At 47.2% G+C, this 17,997-nt stretch overlaps 1 protein-coding gene across 1 annotated transcript in view; it reads left to right on the forward strand.

Annotated features, from left to right (window-relative positions):
• ACVR1B (activin A receptor type 1B) overlaps nt 1-15,834 on the forward strand; it is a 29,017-nt gene extending 13,183 nt beyond the window's left edge. Inside the window, exons 2-9 of the mRNA XM_084610193.1 lie at nt 3,636-3,875; nt 5,626-5,874; nt 7,815-8,045; nt 8,840-9,007; nt 9,699-9,855; nt 10,832-10,956; nt 11,635-11,765; nt 12,670-15,834. Coding sequence (XP_084466319.1) covers nt 3,636-3,875; nt 5,626-5,874; nt 7,815-8,045; nt 8,840-9,007; nt 9,699-9,855; nt 10,832-10,956; nt 11,635-11,765; nt 12,670-12,795 — 1,427 coding nt within the window. The 3' untranslated portion in view covers nt 12,796-15,834. The remainder of the gene's footprint in view (nt 1-3,635; nt 3,876-5,625; nt 5,875-7,814; nt 8,046-8,839; nt 9,008-9,698; nt 9,856-10,831; nt 10,957-11,634; nt 11,766-12,669) is intronic.
• Nucleotides 15,835-17,997: the final 2,163 nt, after the last annotated feature.

Raw genomic sequence — 17,997 nt, forward strand, 5'->3', positions numbered from 1 at the left:
TGATTAAACAGAGTTGCTGCACCCTTTCCCAGCCACACACTAGCAACAGGCAAAATACAAGCACCAGGATTGTCTGGTCTCTGGGATTTTACATAGACACTAACTGGATGCGACCTAGTTACAGGGCCATTCTACCGAGCAGGCACAAACTTAGGACCATTCCCTTCCTGGGCTTCAGTTGAATCCAGAAGCAGCTCTGAGACAACTGCACTATTCTCAACCATCACAGGCTGAAAGGCCCCTTCTGTCTGCTCCACAGACAAAGAAGAGCCGGACACACTTTCTCCTTTACCAGACACCCAGCTTGGGATCTCTTTCCCCTTGTCCCAGCACACACGGCTGTTCACAGACAACTGCTTGGAGGCCAGGGTAGCTCCCTCCATAGAGAAGTCAATACCCCTGACAGACACAGGCACATTTCCTTCCCTGTCCCAATTCTCCAGCCAGGTAACAGGTAAGGTCCAGGGACACTCAACTTCCACTCTCCTGCCTTCCCACACTGGTGACTAGACAAAGCCATCAGCTCACAGGCTGCCTTGGCTCATCCAAACTTTCCTTACCAAGCACCTTGCCACTCCCAACAGAGAACCTGCCCTGCCTATGTCTCCCCCCACTCAGCTGGGGTCTCAGCTCCCACTGCTCAGCGCTGTCCTTGCTGTCCCAGTGGGGGTAGGCAGTGAGCTTGCTGCTTTCCTCACTGCATCAGAGCCAGCGTGAGCCCCCTCTCCGGTGTGCAAGGAGGCGGGGAGCATCTCTCTGTCCCACCCAGCCCCAGGGGTCTGGTTACAGGCAGGCAGGTAGCCCAAGCCTAGCAGCTCCTCCCCACTGCCAGCCAGGTCATCTGCATTTTCACTGACCATTTCCCTCTCTGCCGATTGGTTCCTGGGATTCAAATTCAAACCCTTGGCCGTTACAGGAGCGGGGCCTGAATCCTGTCCCAAAGAGACAGTCACTCCCCAACAGGGTCTCCCAGCTGATATCCTGGAGAACCCCAAAGACCAGCCAGCCCCACCCCTCCTGGGTCTGCACAGGGATCCGGGCCATAGGCAGGGCGAGGGGCTTCATCCCTGGGACCCTCACCCAGCTCACACAGCCCCTCAGCATCTGAGGCTGCACCACCCAGGGCCTGACAACAGTTCTCTCTGTCCCAGGATCTTGCCACCCCAAGAATGTCTCCCCATTGACCATCACCTTCAACTCCCACTGGAGGTCCGAGGGGCCTGACCCCAGGAGACTCCACACAGACATATAGGTTGGGACCAGGAGTGGGAGCCTGTCCACCTCCCCACCCATCTGGCTGACAGAGTCTATGGCCTTGGGACCCAGCAAGGGAGCTAGACACCGGGGCTTTTCTGCAGGGTCCCCCTGGTTCAAATAGCCAGCCTGCTCAAAGGCAGTGAGGTGGCATCCACATCCCCTGCATCCAAATCCCCCCCCATCCTTAACCAGGGGCAGCAATTTAGTCTCGAGGTTCCCTGTGGACTCAGCTCCAATCCCGTCCGTCTCCGATCCCTGGATGGGGAACCCGATCGTGAAGACCCTAGTCTGGTTGGGGACAGGAGTCTTAGGGATGCCTGGCTCCCACTCCAGCTGCTCCCAGATCCTGCTATAGCCCTATTTGGGGTCAGGAATCTGTTCCTTAGAGCGGTCATCCTCCTCCAGCTGCAAGATGAACTGTGCTTTGGTGAACTTTCCAACGCTCAACCCTCTCTTTCTGCACAGGGTTACAATGTCCTTCTTAAGGAGATGGTGACAGACCATCAATCCGCTCTTCCCAAGTTGTTGTGGACTTACAGGCCTGTGTGCCTTCAGCTCCCCACGGTTTCCAGGGAGAACCCCTAGTATGCCAGCCCTTCTCGAGGTCACCACCTCTTTGCCAGGGTCGAGCTGCAGACTCCTCTGCCCCTTGGACTGCTCGCTGCAATCCCCAGGGGAACCCTGTTACTGCAAAAGTCCTTCTCTCCCAGGGCCAAGCCACAGGCTCCTCCACCCCTGAGACTAATCTTGACCTGGTTGGCTTGTTAAATCTGTTCATCCCCCCAAGATTGTATAACCGAAGGCTGAGCGTTCCAGTGACACTTGAGGAAGGTGACATTGGAGTGTAGAAAGTGAAGTGTAGTCCAGTGTAGTGATCTTTTTCATCCACAATATTTGTAAAGTGGGGGAGAAAATAAGCAGATGTGGGGGAGTTTGCTGTTGGAGTGGGGGAGAGTTAACTGCTACTCTCATTTAGATACTTTAAATGTTACTTTAAATTTTCTGCCTTAAACCATCTCTGCAGCGAGTATGTACATGTTTCTGAATCCCTCCAGGTAGATGGGATCTGAAAGACGAAAGTAGTACATGATATGAAACAGTTCCCACCCTTCTCCATAACATGGTTAAATTCCCTTTTGTTTCCTAGCATGGCACTGGCTGGGGATTTGGCTGCAGCTTTTCAGGCAGCTTGAGAGAAATGGTGACAGCTGGGAGGGTGAGATGTGAGAGTCTGTCTTTGGAGTGTGCTTGGGTAAAGAGTGAAGGGGTCTTTATCAACAGCAAGAAGCCAGAAACGTATTTAACCTGAGAGAGTCTGTCAAATCAGAAAGCTGCTACTGAAGAATTGACTGACTCAGGAGAACATTAATAGGATGCAGAGCTTTTTGCCTCTTATCACCAATCTGAATGCAATCTTGGTTAGTAAAATCACATGTTAAGTCACTGAACAGTTGTCTGTTATGTGAAATGAGCTGGTGAGTGTCAGTCTAATCGGTAGTGGATGGATGTCCATGTTACAGTTGGGACACTAGTTTGTAATCTCAATGGAGGCTGAAGAACTAAGGGCACAGAACTCTTCTCAGCCCTAGTGTGGCACCCCACCCCCACCCCCTTGCTCCTGGGTCAAGTTCGCCCTGCTCCTGGGTCAAGTTTAGAACAAATTGGTGGAGTAGTATGCCTTGATGCAGAACCTATTCTAAGGAGTGACAGGTCTTGATATGCCAGCAGTGTCTTTAATGAATAATAAATTCAATTAGAAAAACTATTTCTGAACCTCGACTCATGAAGAGGGGAATGGCTTAATAATTAGATGCTACCAGAAAAACAGACCCAATTTTTCAGTCCCCCCTTGTTAGCAATTAAGACAGAGACCCAGCCGTTCTGAATATATTTGTCAGGAAATGGAATTGGCAGGATAGGTCTCTAAGACCCTCATCTTTCAGATTTTGTGCACCATTTATAATTTATTACCTTTTTTTAAGTGCCTCATTAGGGGGTGAGGGCTGGACTGGCCTAGTTCATGTTGGCAGACTCCAGCGTTGTTCAGTGGCAACTGTCTTCTGTAGCTGAATGCATGTTATCTATTGCATGGCCGGAAAGTTGATTAGATTATCATGGGTGGCTCTTTGTGTTATGGACCTAGAGGGGGATGGGGAATCTACATTCCCCACTGCCTTCCAAAAAAACCCCAAACCCTCTCTTCCCTAGCTCCTTACTCTTTGTCTGAAACATTCAGCAAATATTATTGGTCCCTTTTAGAGCCAGTTCTGTCTCAGCAAAGCCTTAGAATAATCAGTGTCCTACCCAATGGTAGATGAGTTTCCCTGCTCACAGCTCTGGTCGGTTTCAAGGAGGTTTCTCTGTCCTGATTTCTGCAGCTTTGATCTGTTCATGCTCCAACTGCAATCAAGCAAACTCCACATGCAAAACAGATGGGGCTTGCATGGTCTCCATCTCCAACCTGGATGGAGTTGAGCACCACATCCGGACCTGCATCCCTAAAGCAGAGCTGATTCCTGCTGGAAAACCCTTCTATTGCCTGAGTTCAGAAGATCTGCGTAACACACACTGCTGCTATTCTGATTATTGCAACGAAATTGACCTAACAGTGCCCAGTGGTGAGTAAAGAAATCCTCTGTCATCTCATTGAAGATGTGGTATTGTCTAATAGTTAGAGCAGGGTTGGGAACCAGGACTCCTGAACCCTGTTCCTAGTTCTCCCACTAACTTGCTTTGTGAACATTGGCAATTCCTTCACATCTGCAAAAAGGGAATAGTGATGACCTACTTCACAGAGGGTTGTGAAGCAGTTTAAGATCCTCTGATAGGCAAAATATCAAATTGTACCATTCAGTTTGTAGGGTGAGAAGAAGCCTCTAAATTGGATTTTCTCTGATCTCCCCTTTGGTTCACCCACCTTCAAATGTTTGACGTGATCAAGACAGCATAAGTCTCCCACCTCATCAGCATTGCCCCTAGTGTCCCCCACAGAGTCCTTTGAAAATTAGGTTCTTTCTCCATGCTGCCGCTCAGTCACGGATGTCCTGCCTCTGCCCAGTGCTCTAGGCCCAGGATGGCCTGAGGATAAGGAGCAGTCCCTGGGACTAGTCTGAGATCCCCCTTGTGGCATTGAGTGGTACTGCAGTCTGCTCTTTATCCGATAGACTTGCTTCCTGAGGGACTGAAACTCCTTTCAGTCATGAGCTCTGAGTGTGGTTTTACACTTCAGAGTAAAATGAGGGAGATGTTTGAACTCTGAGTGCAACAGAAACAGATCTGTCCTGGAATGAGGGTGCTGGAAGAAAACTGTCTTGTCAGATTTCAGAGTAGCAGCCGTGTTAGTCTGTATTCGCAAAAAGAAAAGGAGGACTTGTGGCCAGAAGGGACCACCACATTGTCTAATCTGACCTCCTGTAATGCTCGGCAACCCCACACTTAAACCCAACCACCTGTTCAGCCAGAGCCCTTGTGGCAGAGAAGGCACATGCAGTTTATCTCCCTCATTCTGGGCAGTTTCTCTGAGTTCTCATGAGTTGCAGAATGGTACCATCATCCATCAAGGTAGGAGGGGAATTCTATTTTGTCTGGTTAAAATCAACTGGTGAAGGATTTGAGCTAAAGACTCATTGGCTGTTACATGTGGGGGATAATTCCTTCCTCCTTCACTATAATTTTTATTAAGAAAGTTGGCTTTGATGGTAGCCAACTTACTGCTTTAGCCACATTGCTATGTGAAGGCAGTGACCAATTTATTTTGGGGGAAGGTGGGAAGGAATGCTTTGCATTGAGCTTAAGTGATCATCTAGCTGATTAGGCAGCAGTGACTGTGTTGAGAGGGAGCAACGCATCCAGGCCTAGGGCAGAAAGCTAGGTTAATCCAAGATGGAGCCTCCTGGGCAAGAATAAAAGGGAAGTTGAGGTGCAGGGGACCCCCCATAAACAAAGCTACCGTTCCTCATGTAAGGTGTATTCTGGGCTTAGATGGAAGATGCATTACAGACTGGTCTTCTGAAATTGTTTGGTTATAGTTTTTGGTTCCAAGATAGTCTCACTTCAGGACCTAAAATACACTATTATAAACCCTAAACTGAGCGCTCAACTGGGGTCATCAACTGCTTCTTGCAGCTGCAGTAAAAGTGATGACCTTCCTTATCTGTTGTTCCTACCCAGCCTGTTTACCTCTCCTGCTTTGGAATAGCTAGTGAATTTTGCTGCTTGGAGTGTCCTTTACAAGTTCTGAGACAGAGTTAAAGTAGTTCAGGCTGTAAGAGAAGGGGTTAGGGACTCTTGCCTATACGGTTTCGAGAATATATATATAAAGGAATCAGGTTGTGCTTAAAATGTTGTTTTTCCCTCCTCTCACTAAAGGTCACGTGAAAGAGAACGAACCTCAGTCTAGCTGGGGCCCTGTTGAGTTAGTAGCAGTGATTGCAGGGCCTGTCTTCCTTTTGTTTGTCGTCATGATCGTAGTGGTTTTCGTCTTTCATCACCACCAACGAGTTTATCACAATCGTCAGCGGTTGGACATGGAAGATCCCTCTTGTGAAATGTGTCTGTCCAAGGATAAGACTCTGCAAGATCTAGTTTATGATCTCTCCACTTCTGGCTCTGGCTCAGGTACTAAGCTGCTGTTGCTTTGGAAATAATAAATGGCATGTAATTGTAATGGAATCCTGTATTCTGAAGTGCTCATCGCCGTGGTATCAATGTTCTAATATAAGGCCATTGGCTATCCTTCCTTACGTACAGTCTGAATTGTAATAGGTCACTGGTGTTTGTTCTAAATCCAATTGTACATTAGACAGTGAAGCCAGTGGCCCAATATCAGCACTTGGATACTTTGGGGATGGGAACCGTAGAATACATAAGAGATACTGTACTCTATCATCATTGAGTCATTTGGCATTTACATAAAGTAGTGTTTGTGGATTTCAGTATATAAAATCTAGATCATACCCAGGAAACAATTCCATCTACCTGTAAATGCAACATCAGATATAGCTGTCCCTGCTCTCTGTTGTGAATTTATGATACCTTCCCTTGACTCAGAATACAGTGCATCTGGTTCATGTGATTGGTGTTTGGTTCTGTACCATTTTTGAATTTTTAACAAACTTCACTGCACATCTACAAGTTACCAGCTTTCAAATGACACTAGCTCCATCAAAGCTGATGGAGAAATGGCAGTGTCTCTACAGAAATTGCATCAGAGTTAGGAAACTAGTATATAGATTTTACATTTATATAGCACCCTTCAACCCAAAGAATCCCAAAGAAATGTGTAAATGAACTACCCACAAGGTTAACTTCCTGGGCACTTCCTGGGCTCTCTGGGGTGGAATTGTGTGGTTTAATAGCACACAACACTGTACAACAGGTTGGGACAAGAAATGAATTGTATATCCAGTCGACATTCTGCCTCTACAGATTGCCCCTGCAATGTAACTTACCCAAGTAGGCATTTGGTCAGGACATAAGCATTAAATTGTGTGTGTCATATGCAAAGTGCTGTGGAATCTTTAATGACCAGAGCTAGTCAGGACTCCAACGTTGTGTCTTACCTAAAAGACTGCACCTACATCAATGTAATAGCCCCTTAACAAATGCTGGGGTGTTGCTTATTTTAGTGCTGTCTCTGTCTTCAAACCAACTCCACTTCTTACATATAGCCTCTCGATGTTCCTTAGAGAACTTTCTCTCTGTGAGCACTGACTCTGCTCAGCTTACAAGATCTGATGGGGATCACAGCACAAGATGGTGTGCCAGGTCTTGGCCCAAAGTGATTTGGAACAGTTAAGAAATTGCAGGACTCTTGTGGTCTAAATCCACTGAGACTTTTTTAGGTCTGTATCAGTGTGTGTTGACTTACTGATTTCCTTGGCGAGAGAAAGCTAGCCATTTGATTTTGTTGCTGTTTTTGTGGTTTTGGTGATCTCCCACTACTGTTGAAAGACCTTACATGTTGGTCCTGTTGTAGCAGGTTCAGGGTAACTTTGGTTAGAAATGATATTTTCTCATCTTTTCACAAAGATGGTGCAACATGCATGTGATTGCTCAGATAATGTACTGATGAGTGCAGCAGAAGAACCTGTATAGAATAGTACTTCGAGTCCAGTCAGAATAACTGGTTTCAGAACACGGGGCAGGATTGTTCTCCAGAATATTGTCCACAGAATTTTGTTCTGAATAAAAACTGAGCCCACAGAGAAGCGTTTGGAAGTGGTCAGTGAATGACTGGCAATGGGGAGAGAACAATAACAATCAGATTCATATGTTGGAAGAAGGGCCAAGGATGAGAACGATCTTCTTTTCCGATCACTGTTCCCAAATCAGTTCTTGAGAGAGGGAGGCGAAATTTTCTAGTTGTGAAAACTTGTATTTGTGGGCCAAAGCGCTTCCATCCCTGGTGGAATGAGAGATGGCTCTTGGGTTTTTATTTGGACTGCTAAATACAATCAAATCCAACCAAGACAACCCTTTCGATGTTCTGTTCTAAACCTTGTAGCATCTCTCAAGTGTCCCTCGTCTGAATTCTTCTTTCAATCTTTTGCCCACAGGTTTGCCACTCTTTGTCCAGCGAACCGTGGCTCGAACCATTGTCCTGCAGGAGATCATTGGAAAAGGCCGCTTTGGGGAGGTGTGGCGTGGCAGGTGGCGTGGAGGTGATGTGGCCGTGAAAATCTTCTCTTCACGGGAAGAGCGCTCCTGGTTTAGGGAAGCAGAAATATACCAGACTGTCATGTTGCGACATGAGAACATCTTGGGGTTTATTGCTGCAGATAACAAAGGTAAAAATGCTGTCTCAACCTTCAGCGTCAAAGTCCGAATGGCCATAGGTTCCTCAGAGTTCCACGTTCTACTATAGGATCTACTTTTTTTTGTCTTTTTTAATGAAATAAAGAGAGCCATCCGTATATTTGTAAAGTGTTATGATCATTTCCCCAAATTATAAATATAGCTAGCCATCATTAAAAACTATTAAAGCTGTCTGTGTGACATAACTTTTTACGAAGGAAGCTTGCATAGTAGTCGAATGCATGAGCAGTCTGGAGACTTCCCGTTTTAATGTAAGTTAAATTATTTATTAAAACATTCTTAACATGGTCAGTTCTGTTCTTCACTTTTTTCAGTTAATAGAAGTATTTGCTAGATCAAAATAATTCTAATAATTTAACTTGGTTAAAACGGGGATGGAGTACAGCCTGACCTGTGTACTGAAATGCTTAGCAGTATTTCCTTTGTCCCTGAGTATGGGCTTAATCCACAGAACTCGCCTTGCTGAGAAGAATCCATAAAATTGCCGCTGTCACTAGCAGACACATTGCAGCATTCGTAGTACAAAGCTACCTGTCACTGCTTCAATACTGTGAAAAGCTGCTTGGGAAATGTACTAACTATATATAGTGCGCTAAGGTGCTATAAGCAATCGTTACACTTCTGCCTTGTAGTTCTTCCCTTGTCTGCTCGGACTTGTTGCTGACCTGCAGTCTAATCTGGCAGCTCTTCCTATGTTTGTTCAAAAACAAAATGCCCCGTAAGTGCTGATGTTATGCTGCTCTCTCCACTTTTTCTCTTGCTACAGATAACGGGACCTGGACTCAGCTGTGGCTTGTCTCTGATTACCATGAGCATGGCTCTCTGTTTGATTACCTCAACAGATACACAGTGACCATTGAGGGAATGATTAAACTGGCCCTGTCTGCTGCCAGCGGATTGGCACACCTACACATGGAGATTGTGGGGACCCAGGGTAAGAGAGTGCTAGCAAAGTATCCTAAACATGAACTAGACATTCTTTGGAGAGGCTAAAGCAGGAAAGGTGAAGACAGTAATATGGGGCTTGTATGATGCACAGGGTGCCTTGTACTGAGAGAGAGAGATGGAATTTAATCATAAAATGAAAGAGAAAAAGTGCCTTAAGGACCTGGGGACTGAATCTAGGCCAGTTTGGTATTGAGCAAAAGTCATTGAAATGAGTTAGTCTTAGTCTAGCTCCTGTTAGACCGGAGGGGTGAGGGGTGAGGGTGTGTCTTTCTCTCTCTCTCTCTCAGCTGGCTCTGGTTGGGATGGGGAGCACAGAAGAGATTAGCATAGGCAATGACAGAGCAAAACAGATTGTAAACTCTTCAGAGCAGGGATCATGTCTGCGTGGATGAGACAGCTGGTGCAGTGGGTCTGCTGCAGTTTAAATAATAGTACTTGGAGGTTAAATGAAAGCTCTTTAGTGTTTTTAGCACTTTTCACTGGTACAGAGTTTAAATAAGACTGGAGGAAGAACAGGGCTGCAGATCCTACTATGCACAGAGATGTTAAGATTCAGATTCACTCTGGACTTGACCGCCTCAGTCCCTCCATTTTCTGTGTTCAGCTCATCTGCACTGATCAGATCCACTAAGGTGAGAGAGGAAAATCTGCTATTGAGACTTATTTTACTCCATCAGGAAAACCAGGGATTGCACATAGGGACTTGAAATCCAAGAACATCCTGGTGAAGAAGAACGGCATGTGTGCCATTGCTGACCTGGGTCTGGCTGTCCGGCATGATTCTGTTACCGATACCATTGATATTGCGCCAAATCAAAGGGTTGGAACCAAACGGTAGGGAGCGGGCTCAGCTGTACTCCTGATCAAGGTTCAGTGCTATCAGAAATAGGGTATAAAACAGCAGTTCTTGGGCCACATGTGGTGTGCTTTTTAAAAATATATATTCAAAATTTGCTGCTCTGGTTTGAAAGGGGGTAGGGATAGCTGAGTGGGAGACAGCATCTGGCAGCCTGCTGGAGCGTGGGAGAGTGGGTCTCTGGACAGGTTTGTGGGGAGGGGAGGCACTGGGAAATAGGGGTTTGTGGGGATGCTGCAGCACCCCCAGGTTTTAGGCCACCGGTTGGGACTCTGGTCCCTGCTGTCTGGAGGGGTCTCTGGGTGGGGGGAGCTGGATGTAGGGGACTGTGTGGGGGAGCAGGGGGGTAGGTGCTGTGGTTCTCAATCTGCAGCCCACAATGATAAATAGGTTGAGAACCACTGGTATAGAAAACGTGTGAGCCTTACTGGGGATTGATAGAGTTTCTATCTTAGGCATTGGCAGGGTTTCCAGAGTACTGAAGGAGAATATTTAGTGGCTTTTTTTATTTATGAATGAATCTAGGTTTGAGGTACTTGAACAGTCACAGCCTACTTCCTATTCCCTCCACTTACGTCCTTCCAAGGCTAAGGTTGGCTAGATGGCCTCTGCTTCCAACAACTCGCCTGTGAGGCTCCCTCGCCTCCACCCCAGCCTCAGGGGTCATTGCTATCTTTGGCTCAGTGCACCTCTGACCCTTCCTGCCTCCTCCTTTCACCCCTTTCTTTCTGGTGTTTTGTTTTGGATTATCCTGTTTGCTCTCTTAACACAGTGTCTGCTTCTGTCCACATCATTGGGTTCTGTTTTTATTTTCATTGTTTAACTTCTGTGCAGCATCCAAGCACTGTATCTGGTAACCCATGTTGTATACAATAAACATGGAGAATTCATCATTGATGGTCTTCCAGGGAGTCCCTATGACAAGAAAATGACATTGTTTTTTCTTTGTTGCAGATACATGGCCCCTGAGGTCTTGGATGAAACCATTAACATGAAGCATTTTGATTCATTTAAATGTGCTGATATCTATGCCCTTGGCCTGGTCTACTGGGAGATTGCTCGTAGGTGCAGTTCAGGAGGTAATGGGTTTTCAGCTTCTTCTCCCCACTGCCCCCCCACGCCCCCAACCAACCAAAAAAACCCCCACAACCCTTGTCTTTGACTTAACTGAGGCCTGGAGCTAGGAGAGAATAACCTGTCCTTCAGGCAGTCGTGGAGATGGTTATGATCCCAGGATACAGGGGTAAATGCAGCGTCACCCAAGAGTATGGCCACAGGATGGTGGTAGTGTGGGGAAGAGACTCAAGCCTGCTCGTAAACCAGGCACGTGAGAGGTGATGGGTAGGTGTGCTGTTGGTGGCACACCTATTTCTTTAGCCGAACCTTAGAGCAGGAAGTGATGTTGCTGATTCAGGACATAGGTTGCTTTCCTATGAATCGGTACTGAGCCAGTGTCCTAGCATATAGTAGTGGATGGGGGCAGGGATGGGCATCCTGTTGTTGAAAGTGCCATCTTTTGTATCCACTAAGTCCTGAGCACTTGTGGTCAGTAAACATATCTTGGCCCTTTTCCCAGGAGAGGGGAGGTGCTCACCCCAGGGCCCTGGCCTAATCCCAGTTAACTGCATTCTGCTTCCTGAATTGCTGACTCTTCACTTTTATAAGTCATGTCATCCAGGCTGGGGGTATTGTGGCTCTGGTGAGAGTGGTAGTGATTTCAGTTCTCTGTGAATGACCTTTTCCCTTCCCATGCTTAGGTATCCATGAAGAATATCAACTCCCATACTATGACCTTGTGCCCTCTGACCCCTCCATTGAGGAGATGCGGAAGGTGGTGTGTGATCAGAAGTTGCGCCCCAACATCCCTAACTGGTGGCAGAGTTATGAGGTAAGATATGTCATAGTCTTCCTTTGAGCCTAAAGGAAATGCACTATCCACTGAATAGGTAAAGATTAGATTCAGTCCTGGACACTGAGTTCCAGATTTAGTAAGCATGGAGGCTGGATTTCCCTACTCCAGCCAGGAGTCACTGGTCCCTCCAAGGCGGGTTTGGGGTCCATGGACAGAATCAGTGTGGGGAAGTCCAGTGGGAAAGTGAACGTGGAGAGGATCCCATCTGAGGCTAGAGAGTAGGTGATCACTCTTGCACTCCGCTCGGTGGAGAAGGCCAGATGTGTGCTCCCAGAGCTTGGATAGCAAGTCTGTTTCAAGTCCATTGTGCGCCATCCACGTTGCATATGATGGAAATCTGAGTGGTTAATAATTCCACGTTCATAATAGTGAGTGAACTTTGTTACCTTGTAACTGCTCTGGGGCTGTGAAACATCTACCTCTTAATGCTTGACTTTTTCAGAGCGCTATACAAATGTTCACGAATGCTCAGAACAACCTTGCTGTCACATTATGCAGATGGGGTGAAACAACTGGGTCTCCGTGCAGTTCCTAATGGTCCATGTCCTTACAAAAACCGACAGTAATGCATTCCCATGTTGGTGGAATGGCTGAGAATCAGATGGCCCATGAAGACACTCTCTCGCCCCCTCTGTAGAAGGGATATCCCTCCAGGTGAAGGGTGAAGTATGCTGGCAGGGAAGCATGGGGAGCTTGCATTGCTGCTGCCCATGCTGTGCCTATTCTGGGGAGAAGCAGAGGGCTTCAGTCATGGCACAGATACGCCAGCACCTTCCACGAGCTTTGGATTCACTTTAAAGCTTTGATTTGGTGTGTTAACAGAAGGAACTGAACTCCCTGAAAGGGTCAGGGCTGATGTTTCTCTCCGTTTCCTTGCTAGGCGTTACGAGTGATGGGCAAGATGATGCGTGAGTGCTGGTATGCAAATGGTGCAGCTCGCCTAACGGCCCTCCGCATTAAGAAAACGCTCTCGCAGCTCAGCGTCCAGGAAGATGTGAAGATCTAGCCCACAAGTCGCAGCATGAGGAAGCTGCCCAAAAGCTGCCATGATAGTCGAGGGGATTGAGGCCTACCTCGTGTTTCTACCCAACCTACTGCTACCGACCAGACCATGTGACCTATGGGCTGCTAGCCAGGGAGGACAGAGCCTATTAAAAGAAATGTTCTCTTCCTGGTTTGGGTATGAAACAAACAGAAACCTTTTATAACCACCTCTTGACAGCGTGGAGACTTGAGAGGGATTTGTGCGGATGGATCTTGCTGTGACCATAACTTTTCTTTGATGGAAATCCCTGTGTAGTCCAGTGAATATGGCGCGTTCGCTGGGAAGCGTTCAGGGCCTGGGAGTGGGGAGGGAAAGGGATGGTTATGTTGCCAGACCTGCAGGTTTTCCAGGGACTGGCAGAGACACACAGAAGAGGCTTTGGCTTCATAAAACCAGTTCTCCTTCTTTTGAGCTTGAAAAATACAAAAAGCCAAACTGGCTGCTAGTGTGTGCAACGGTGTGTGCAACAGTGTGTGCATGTGCAAAGCCATGTGTGCCCTGTGCCTGTTCAGTCCCCCTTAGACGTGCAGAGTATCTGCTTGTAGGTTGGCACATTCCTGTTCGTGTTTCTCCGTGCATGTGCAAATCTAAAGTGTCCTCTTCTGAGCTACGCGTGCTGGTGCCTTGCCTGTCCAGTAGTGAGCATTATCTAGCGTGACTAGGCTGCTTACAGCCAGATCCTTCTTTCTCCCAGAGCAGGCCTCTCTCCTGCCAGCTGCAGGAACTTTGTCAAGTTGCCTCACTGCCATCCCTCTCCTTTTTAAAGCAGGGTACTGATTTTTGTCCCTGAAATTTAAGCTTTTGTTTTGAAAACCCTGGTTTGTAATGTGTGGCGGAATGGAAAGGTTGCCTTGCCGGAGGAGCCGTCTGCGGGCGGGATGCAAAGGAGACAAGAAGCGTGTCTGAGATTGGAGCTGACCCTACCCCTGGGTGGAGGGGACCCCAGGCCACAGGGACATCAGCCTCTTAGCAACATAACCCTTGGATCTCTCAAAGGGCTTTGGCAGCAACACTCTAGAACTTGGAGCCAAGCGTTTAAGGTCTGATCTGTGAAGAGCTCAGTGTCCATGGAAACAATTGTGCACAGCACCTCTCAAGGAGCACTCGGCACACTGCAGGATCTGACCATTGGTGACTGGGATTGGAAATACGTGTCCATCTTTTAAATATACATCTATAAATATCTACTATTCTGGAAGCAGCTGTGTATAACTTTTTGGGTGGAGTAGGGAGGGGGTAACTGCATGAAACTTATTTTAATTGAATAACCAATCAGGGTGAAGTAGAATTGATTTGACTGTTGCCTAGTGAATGTTAGAAATAGCCCAGGGCTGAGTCCTGTATCTGAACGGAATGCAGCATTAAAGGCAACATTGGAAGGCTGAGTTGAGTGATGGTTAGGGTGTTATCTGTGCTATGTAACTCTGAAGCCATAACTTTTAACTGGAGTGCATTTGATTATTTTTTATTTGATTGGGAGGGTCTGGATTTTAACTTTTTTTAATATTCTTAATTTTTATAAGAGAAGAGAAACAATCTATAATTACCTCTCAACCTCTTTGTTTGTAAAGAAATCACTGCAAAAAAGGAAAAAAAAAAAAATCCAAATGCACACAGCTGAATTTACACTGGAACTTTCTACTCGAACCTTGAGCCTGCTCTGTAAGGTGAGCTTTCATCTCTTCTCTGGCTCGCAGGTTTAATGGACCTTCTATTCTCACTGTCTGTGTCTCTCTTCCCTCAGGCCCCCATCCTAGCTGTGATTTATATCTGTCAAATGAGGAGTCTTTTGCATTGTGTTTGGAGCCATTTTGCATTCTCCCATTGCTTTTAAATGACAGGCAGGACTGAGCTGCCTCCCTATCTGCAGCGGTCTGCATCTTAGACCCTGGGTTCCTGGGGCAGCATACAGGGTTGGTCAATGTACAGCTTTCCCTTCTGATTTGTTCTGATTATTTCTCAGCCAGAAATTACTGCATCTCCAATGTGACTCGTTACTTACCGAACCCTTCTTCTGCATTGAGAAACCAAGGTGGTGTGTGCCTTAAAAATACCTACAAGACTCTTCAGCTACTGTAGCAGGACCTTTCGAATGAGACTTGTGCAGGGGCTGGGGAGGGTCTGCGCGACTGAAATAAACTGCCACAGAGAGGCCCATCACACTGATAAGTAGGGGTTGCCATCTGGTCTTCCCATGAGCATTAAGAAAATTCTCCTTCAGAGCACAAGGTCTCCTGTTCCATTAGCTGTCCAAAGACTTTCTTTATGACACTAATTCAGCAATTTAATTCCTTGGTTGATCCGCTCCACCACCCCCCAACAGTAAACACACATACCTGCCTCAATACCATACCAAACAGCACATGCCAGAGTTTTACTGGACTGACTGTCTAGAAGGGGTGGGGTGGAAGGGGATGGCATCACCTTGTGATAAGGTTTTGAAACACTCAGTTCATAGGTACGGATAAGAGCGGTCAAACCCTCACTGGACCCTCTGAAATGGGAATAACAATGTAGCATTTACACAGCACTTTTCATGCAAATGTGCCAGAGTGGTGTGCAAACCTTACTTAGCTGACTTGTAGCAAATCTAGGAATCACTTTGCCCGGCACTGAAACGCAGTCTTGTCTGAAGAGAAACAGACCAGCTGTCTTAACAGTATACAGTAACTAAACGGTTGGGATCAGGCATTTGGTTCAACCAGGGGAGGTATTTCAGGTTGATCAATGGCATCAAACTAGGGAGGGGTTTCAGGTCAAAGCTTGTGCCTCTAGTCTCTGACACAAGATGAATGGATGGTACTCTGGCTTCAGAACAGATCTTTCTGGGTACTTCTCTGCCCCCTTTCCATGTACATTTTATTAGAAAAGGACTGTAAAATAGTCACTTAGACACTTTACCTCTTCAGTATGCAAATGTAAATACATTGTAATATAGGAAATCTTGTGTTTAATATAAGAACAAGCTGTCCAATTTCTGCTGTACATTATTAAAGTTGTTTTATTCACACAGACTGTTGGACTCTTTCTCTCAAACCCAGTTTGCTGTGTGTAACCTGCAAAGGGTTAGCCCTGGCCCGTGGGTGTAGCTGTCTATAAACAAGGAGCAGGAAGGGAGTGGAGCAGGAGTAACCAGCGGTAATGGGATGGTAGTTGGAAAAATAAACTAGAATAAATAGCAGGGGAGGGGAGATCTCAGACTGCGAAGCAGCCTCGAAGGTCAAATGGGAAAGCGCCAATGCTGGGGGACACTTAAAACAGGCAGGATCCTAGAACCTGTATGGTACACGGTGGCCCTGCCTTGATCCCCAGGAGCTCACCTGGAATGACCCTGGGCTCTTCCTACTGTCAACTCTAATAGCTAAGTGTGATCTAGTGTTTTTATTTTTTCCTGTGTGCGTCACATGATCCGTCTGCATGGCTTGTCAGCTTTGGGGATTGAACCCAGGGCTGCTAGCCTGAAGCCAGTGACACACACGAGTCATGCACCTGCTAGAGTCTAATCAGCCGTATTTCCCCCTCGGGCAATGCACCTTGACTTTACCTTGCTTGGCCTTTCCCAAACATTGGGTCACAATGGGGTTGTGACCTGGTATCTCCCCTCCACAGCAGGCCCATGGCCAGAGGGGTCCACCCCACTCACACTGAAACAGTGGGACTAGGCACCGTGAGACAGTGCCATTTGGGTTTGGACTGGCCGCCTCTGCCACTGAGGGGTGGGGCTGTGATCATGTGCACCAGGTCACATTTCCTGGAGGTGGGGGGGTCAGGTGCAGCCCTGTGGGATGGGAGCTGTGGGGTGAGTGCAGGGCAGGCTTGCTCTTCAGTCCCCTGTCCTCCTTCCCATCCAGGGCATGCTTCCCCTCTGCACCAGGCTGGGATTAGACTTGTGGTGCTGGGGTGGAAGATACAGGATGGTGGAGGGGAAGGATGCTGGCCTATGGTTTTGGGCCCACACCCACAAATTTGGACCCCGGGAGGGTTGCAGAAAAGACACAGCGGTGGGTGAGTCACCTTTCTAAGAAGTTTGGGGACCACTGGCCTAGACTATTAAAAATGCAATGCCTTGGCTCCTATGCTTTTTACAGCAAGGGACCGGGGTAGCAGAGGCTTCACTGTCTTTCCCAGTGAAGCCTGAGCTGGAGAGCTGTGTGGCCAATTAACAATGTCTTAAAACTACACTAGGATTTTAACACCAGTTACCAGGTTAGCTTCACAGCAGTTAAACCCTGTTTTTCGTAGTGAAAACCGCAGCTTTATGGACCTTTGCTGGCTACCACACTTTTTAAAAATACCTCTTGGCCTAGCCTAGGCAAGCGTAGTGGATGGCACAGCTGGGACTAGAAGTTTTAGGTCCCAGCCCTTGACCCTCATCCACTAGGTCACTATGGCCCTGCATTAAAAGAGGCCCTTTTGGTAGGGGGAATTTTAAATGGTGGTAACAGATGTAATGGGGCTGGGCCTCTGGATGGTTTATTACTAAAGATCTACCTCAAAGAAGGTTTATGGGCCCCCTCCCTCCAGACTGACTGTTTCAAAGTGGAGTAAATTTTAGGCCTCAATTGTGTATGCTGTTCAAAGTGCCTGAATGAATTCCTGATTAGCACCCCTTCTGAACAGAGCATGTTGTGAAAGGATAAAGGGGCCAATTCTCCCCTAACTTTCTGGTGCCTTGAGTACCCTGTGAGGTCAGACTAATGGACTTAGCTCTGGGGAAGCTGCCATCTTGGCCTTGCCCTCAATTTTAAACCATAGTAGCCTTTCTCTTGCACACCCTGCTCAGGATGCTGCTCTTGGTCAAAATGCAATCCCAGGCTGTGACATGAGCAGAGTGGGGTGGTGTACATATCCTAGCTAGACAGCCAGGTGTCCTGAGGAGTAACTGGGGGAGAGTCACCCTGCTCAGATACCTGCCAGGCTGCAGATCTACAAGCAGGTGGCTAGTGCAGCCCAGTCCTTATCTAAGGCGACTATCTAGAACTCAAAGGACTCTCCTGGCAGCCTGGGGAGGTGCGTAAGACAATTGGGATGGTTACAAACTAAGGGTTGGTTGGCTTTTACCGTGTGTGACTTTTAAAAATGTGAACATGTGGGCAAAATCCTGACTTCCCAATCCTGGCTGAGGGAAAGCAAACCCTGTGTTGGGCCAGGCTCTGTGAAGGC

This window comes from Lepidochelys olivacea, assembly GCF_965140295.1.
Source record: "Lepidochelys olivacea isolate rLepOli2 genome assembly, chromosome: 20".
NCBI classification, from domain to species: Eukaryota; Metazoa; Chordata; order Testudines; family Cheloniidae; genus Lepidochelys; species Lepidochelys olivacea.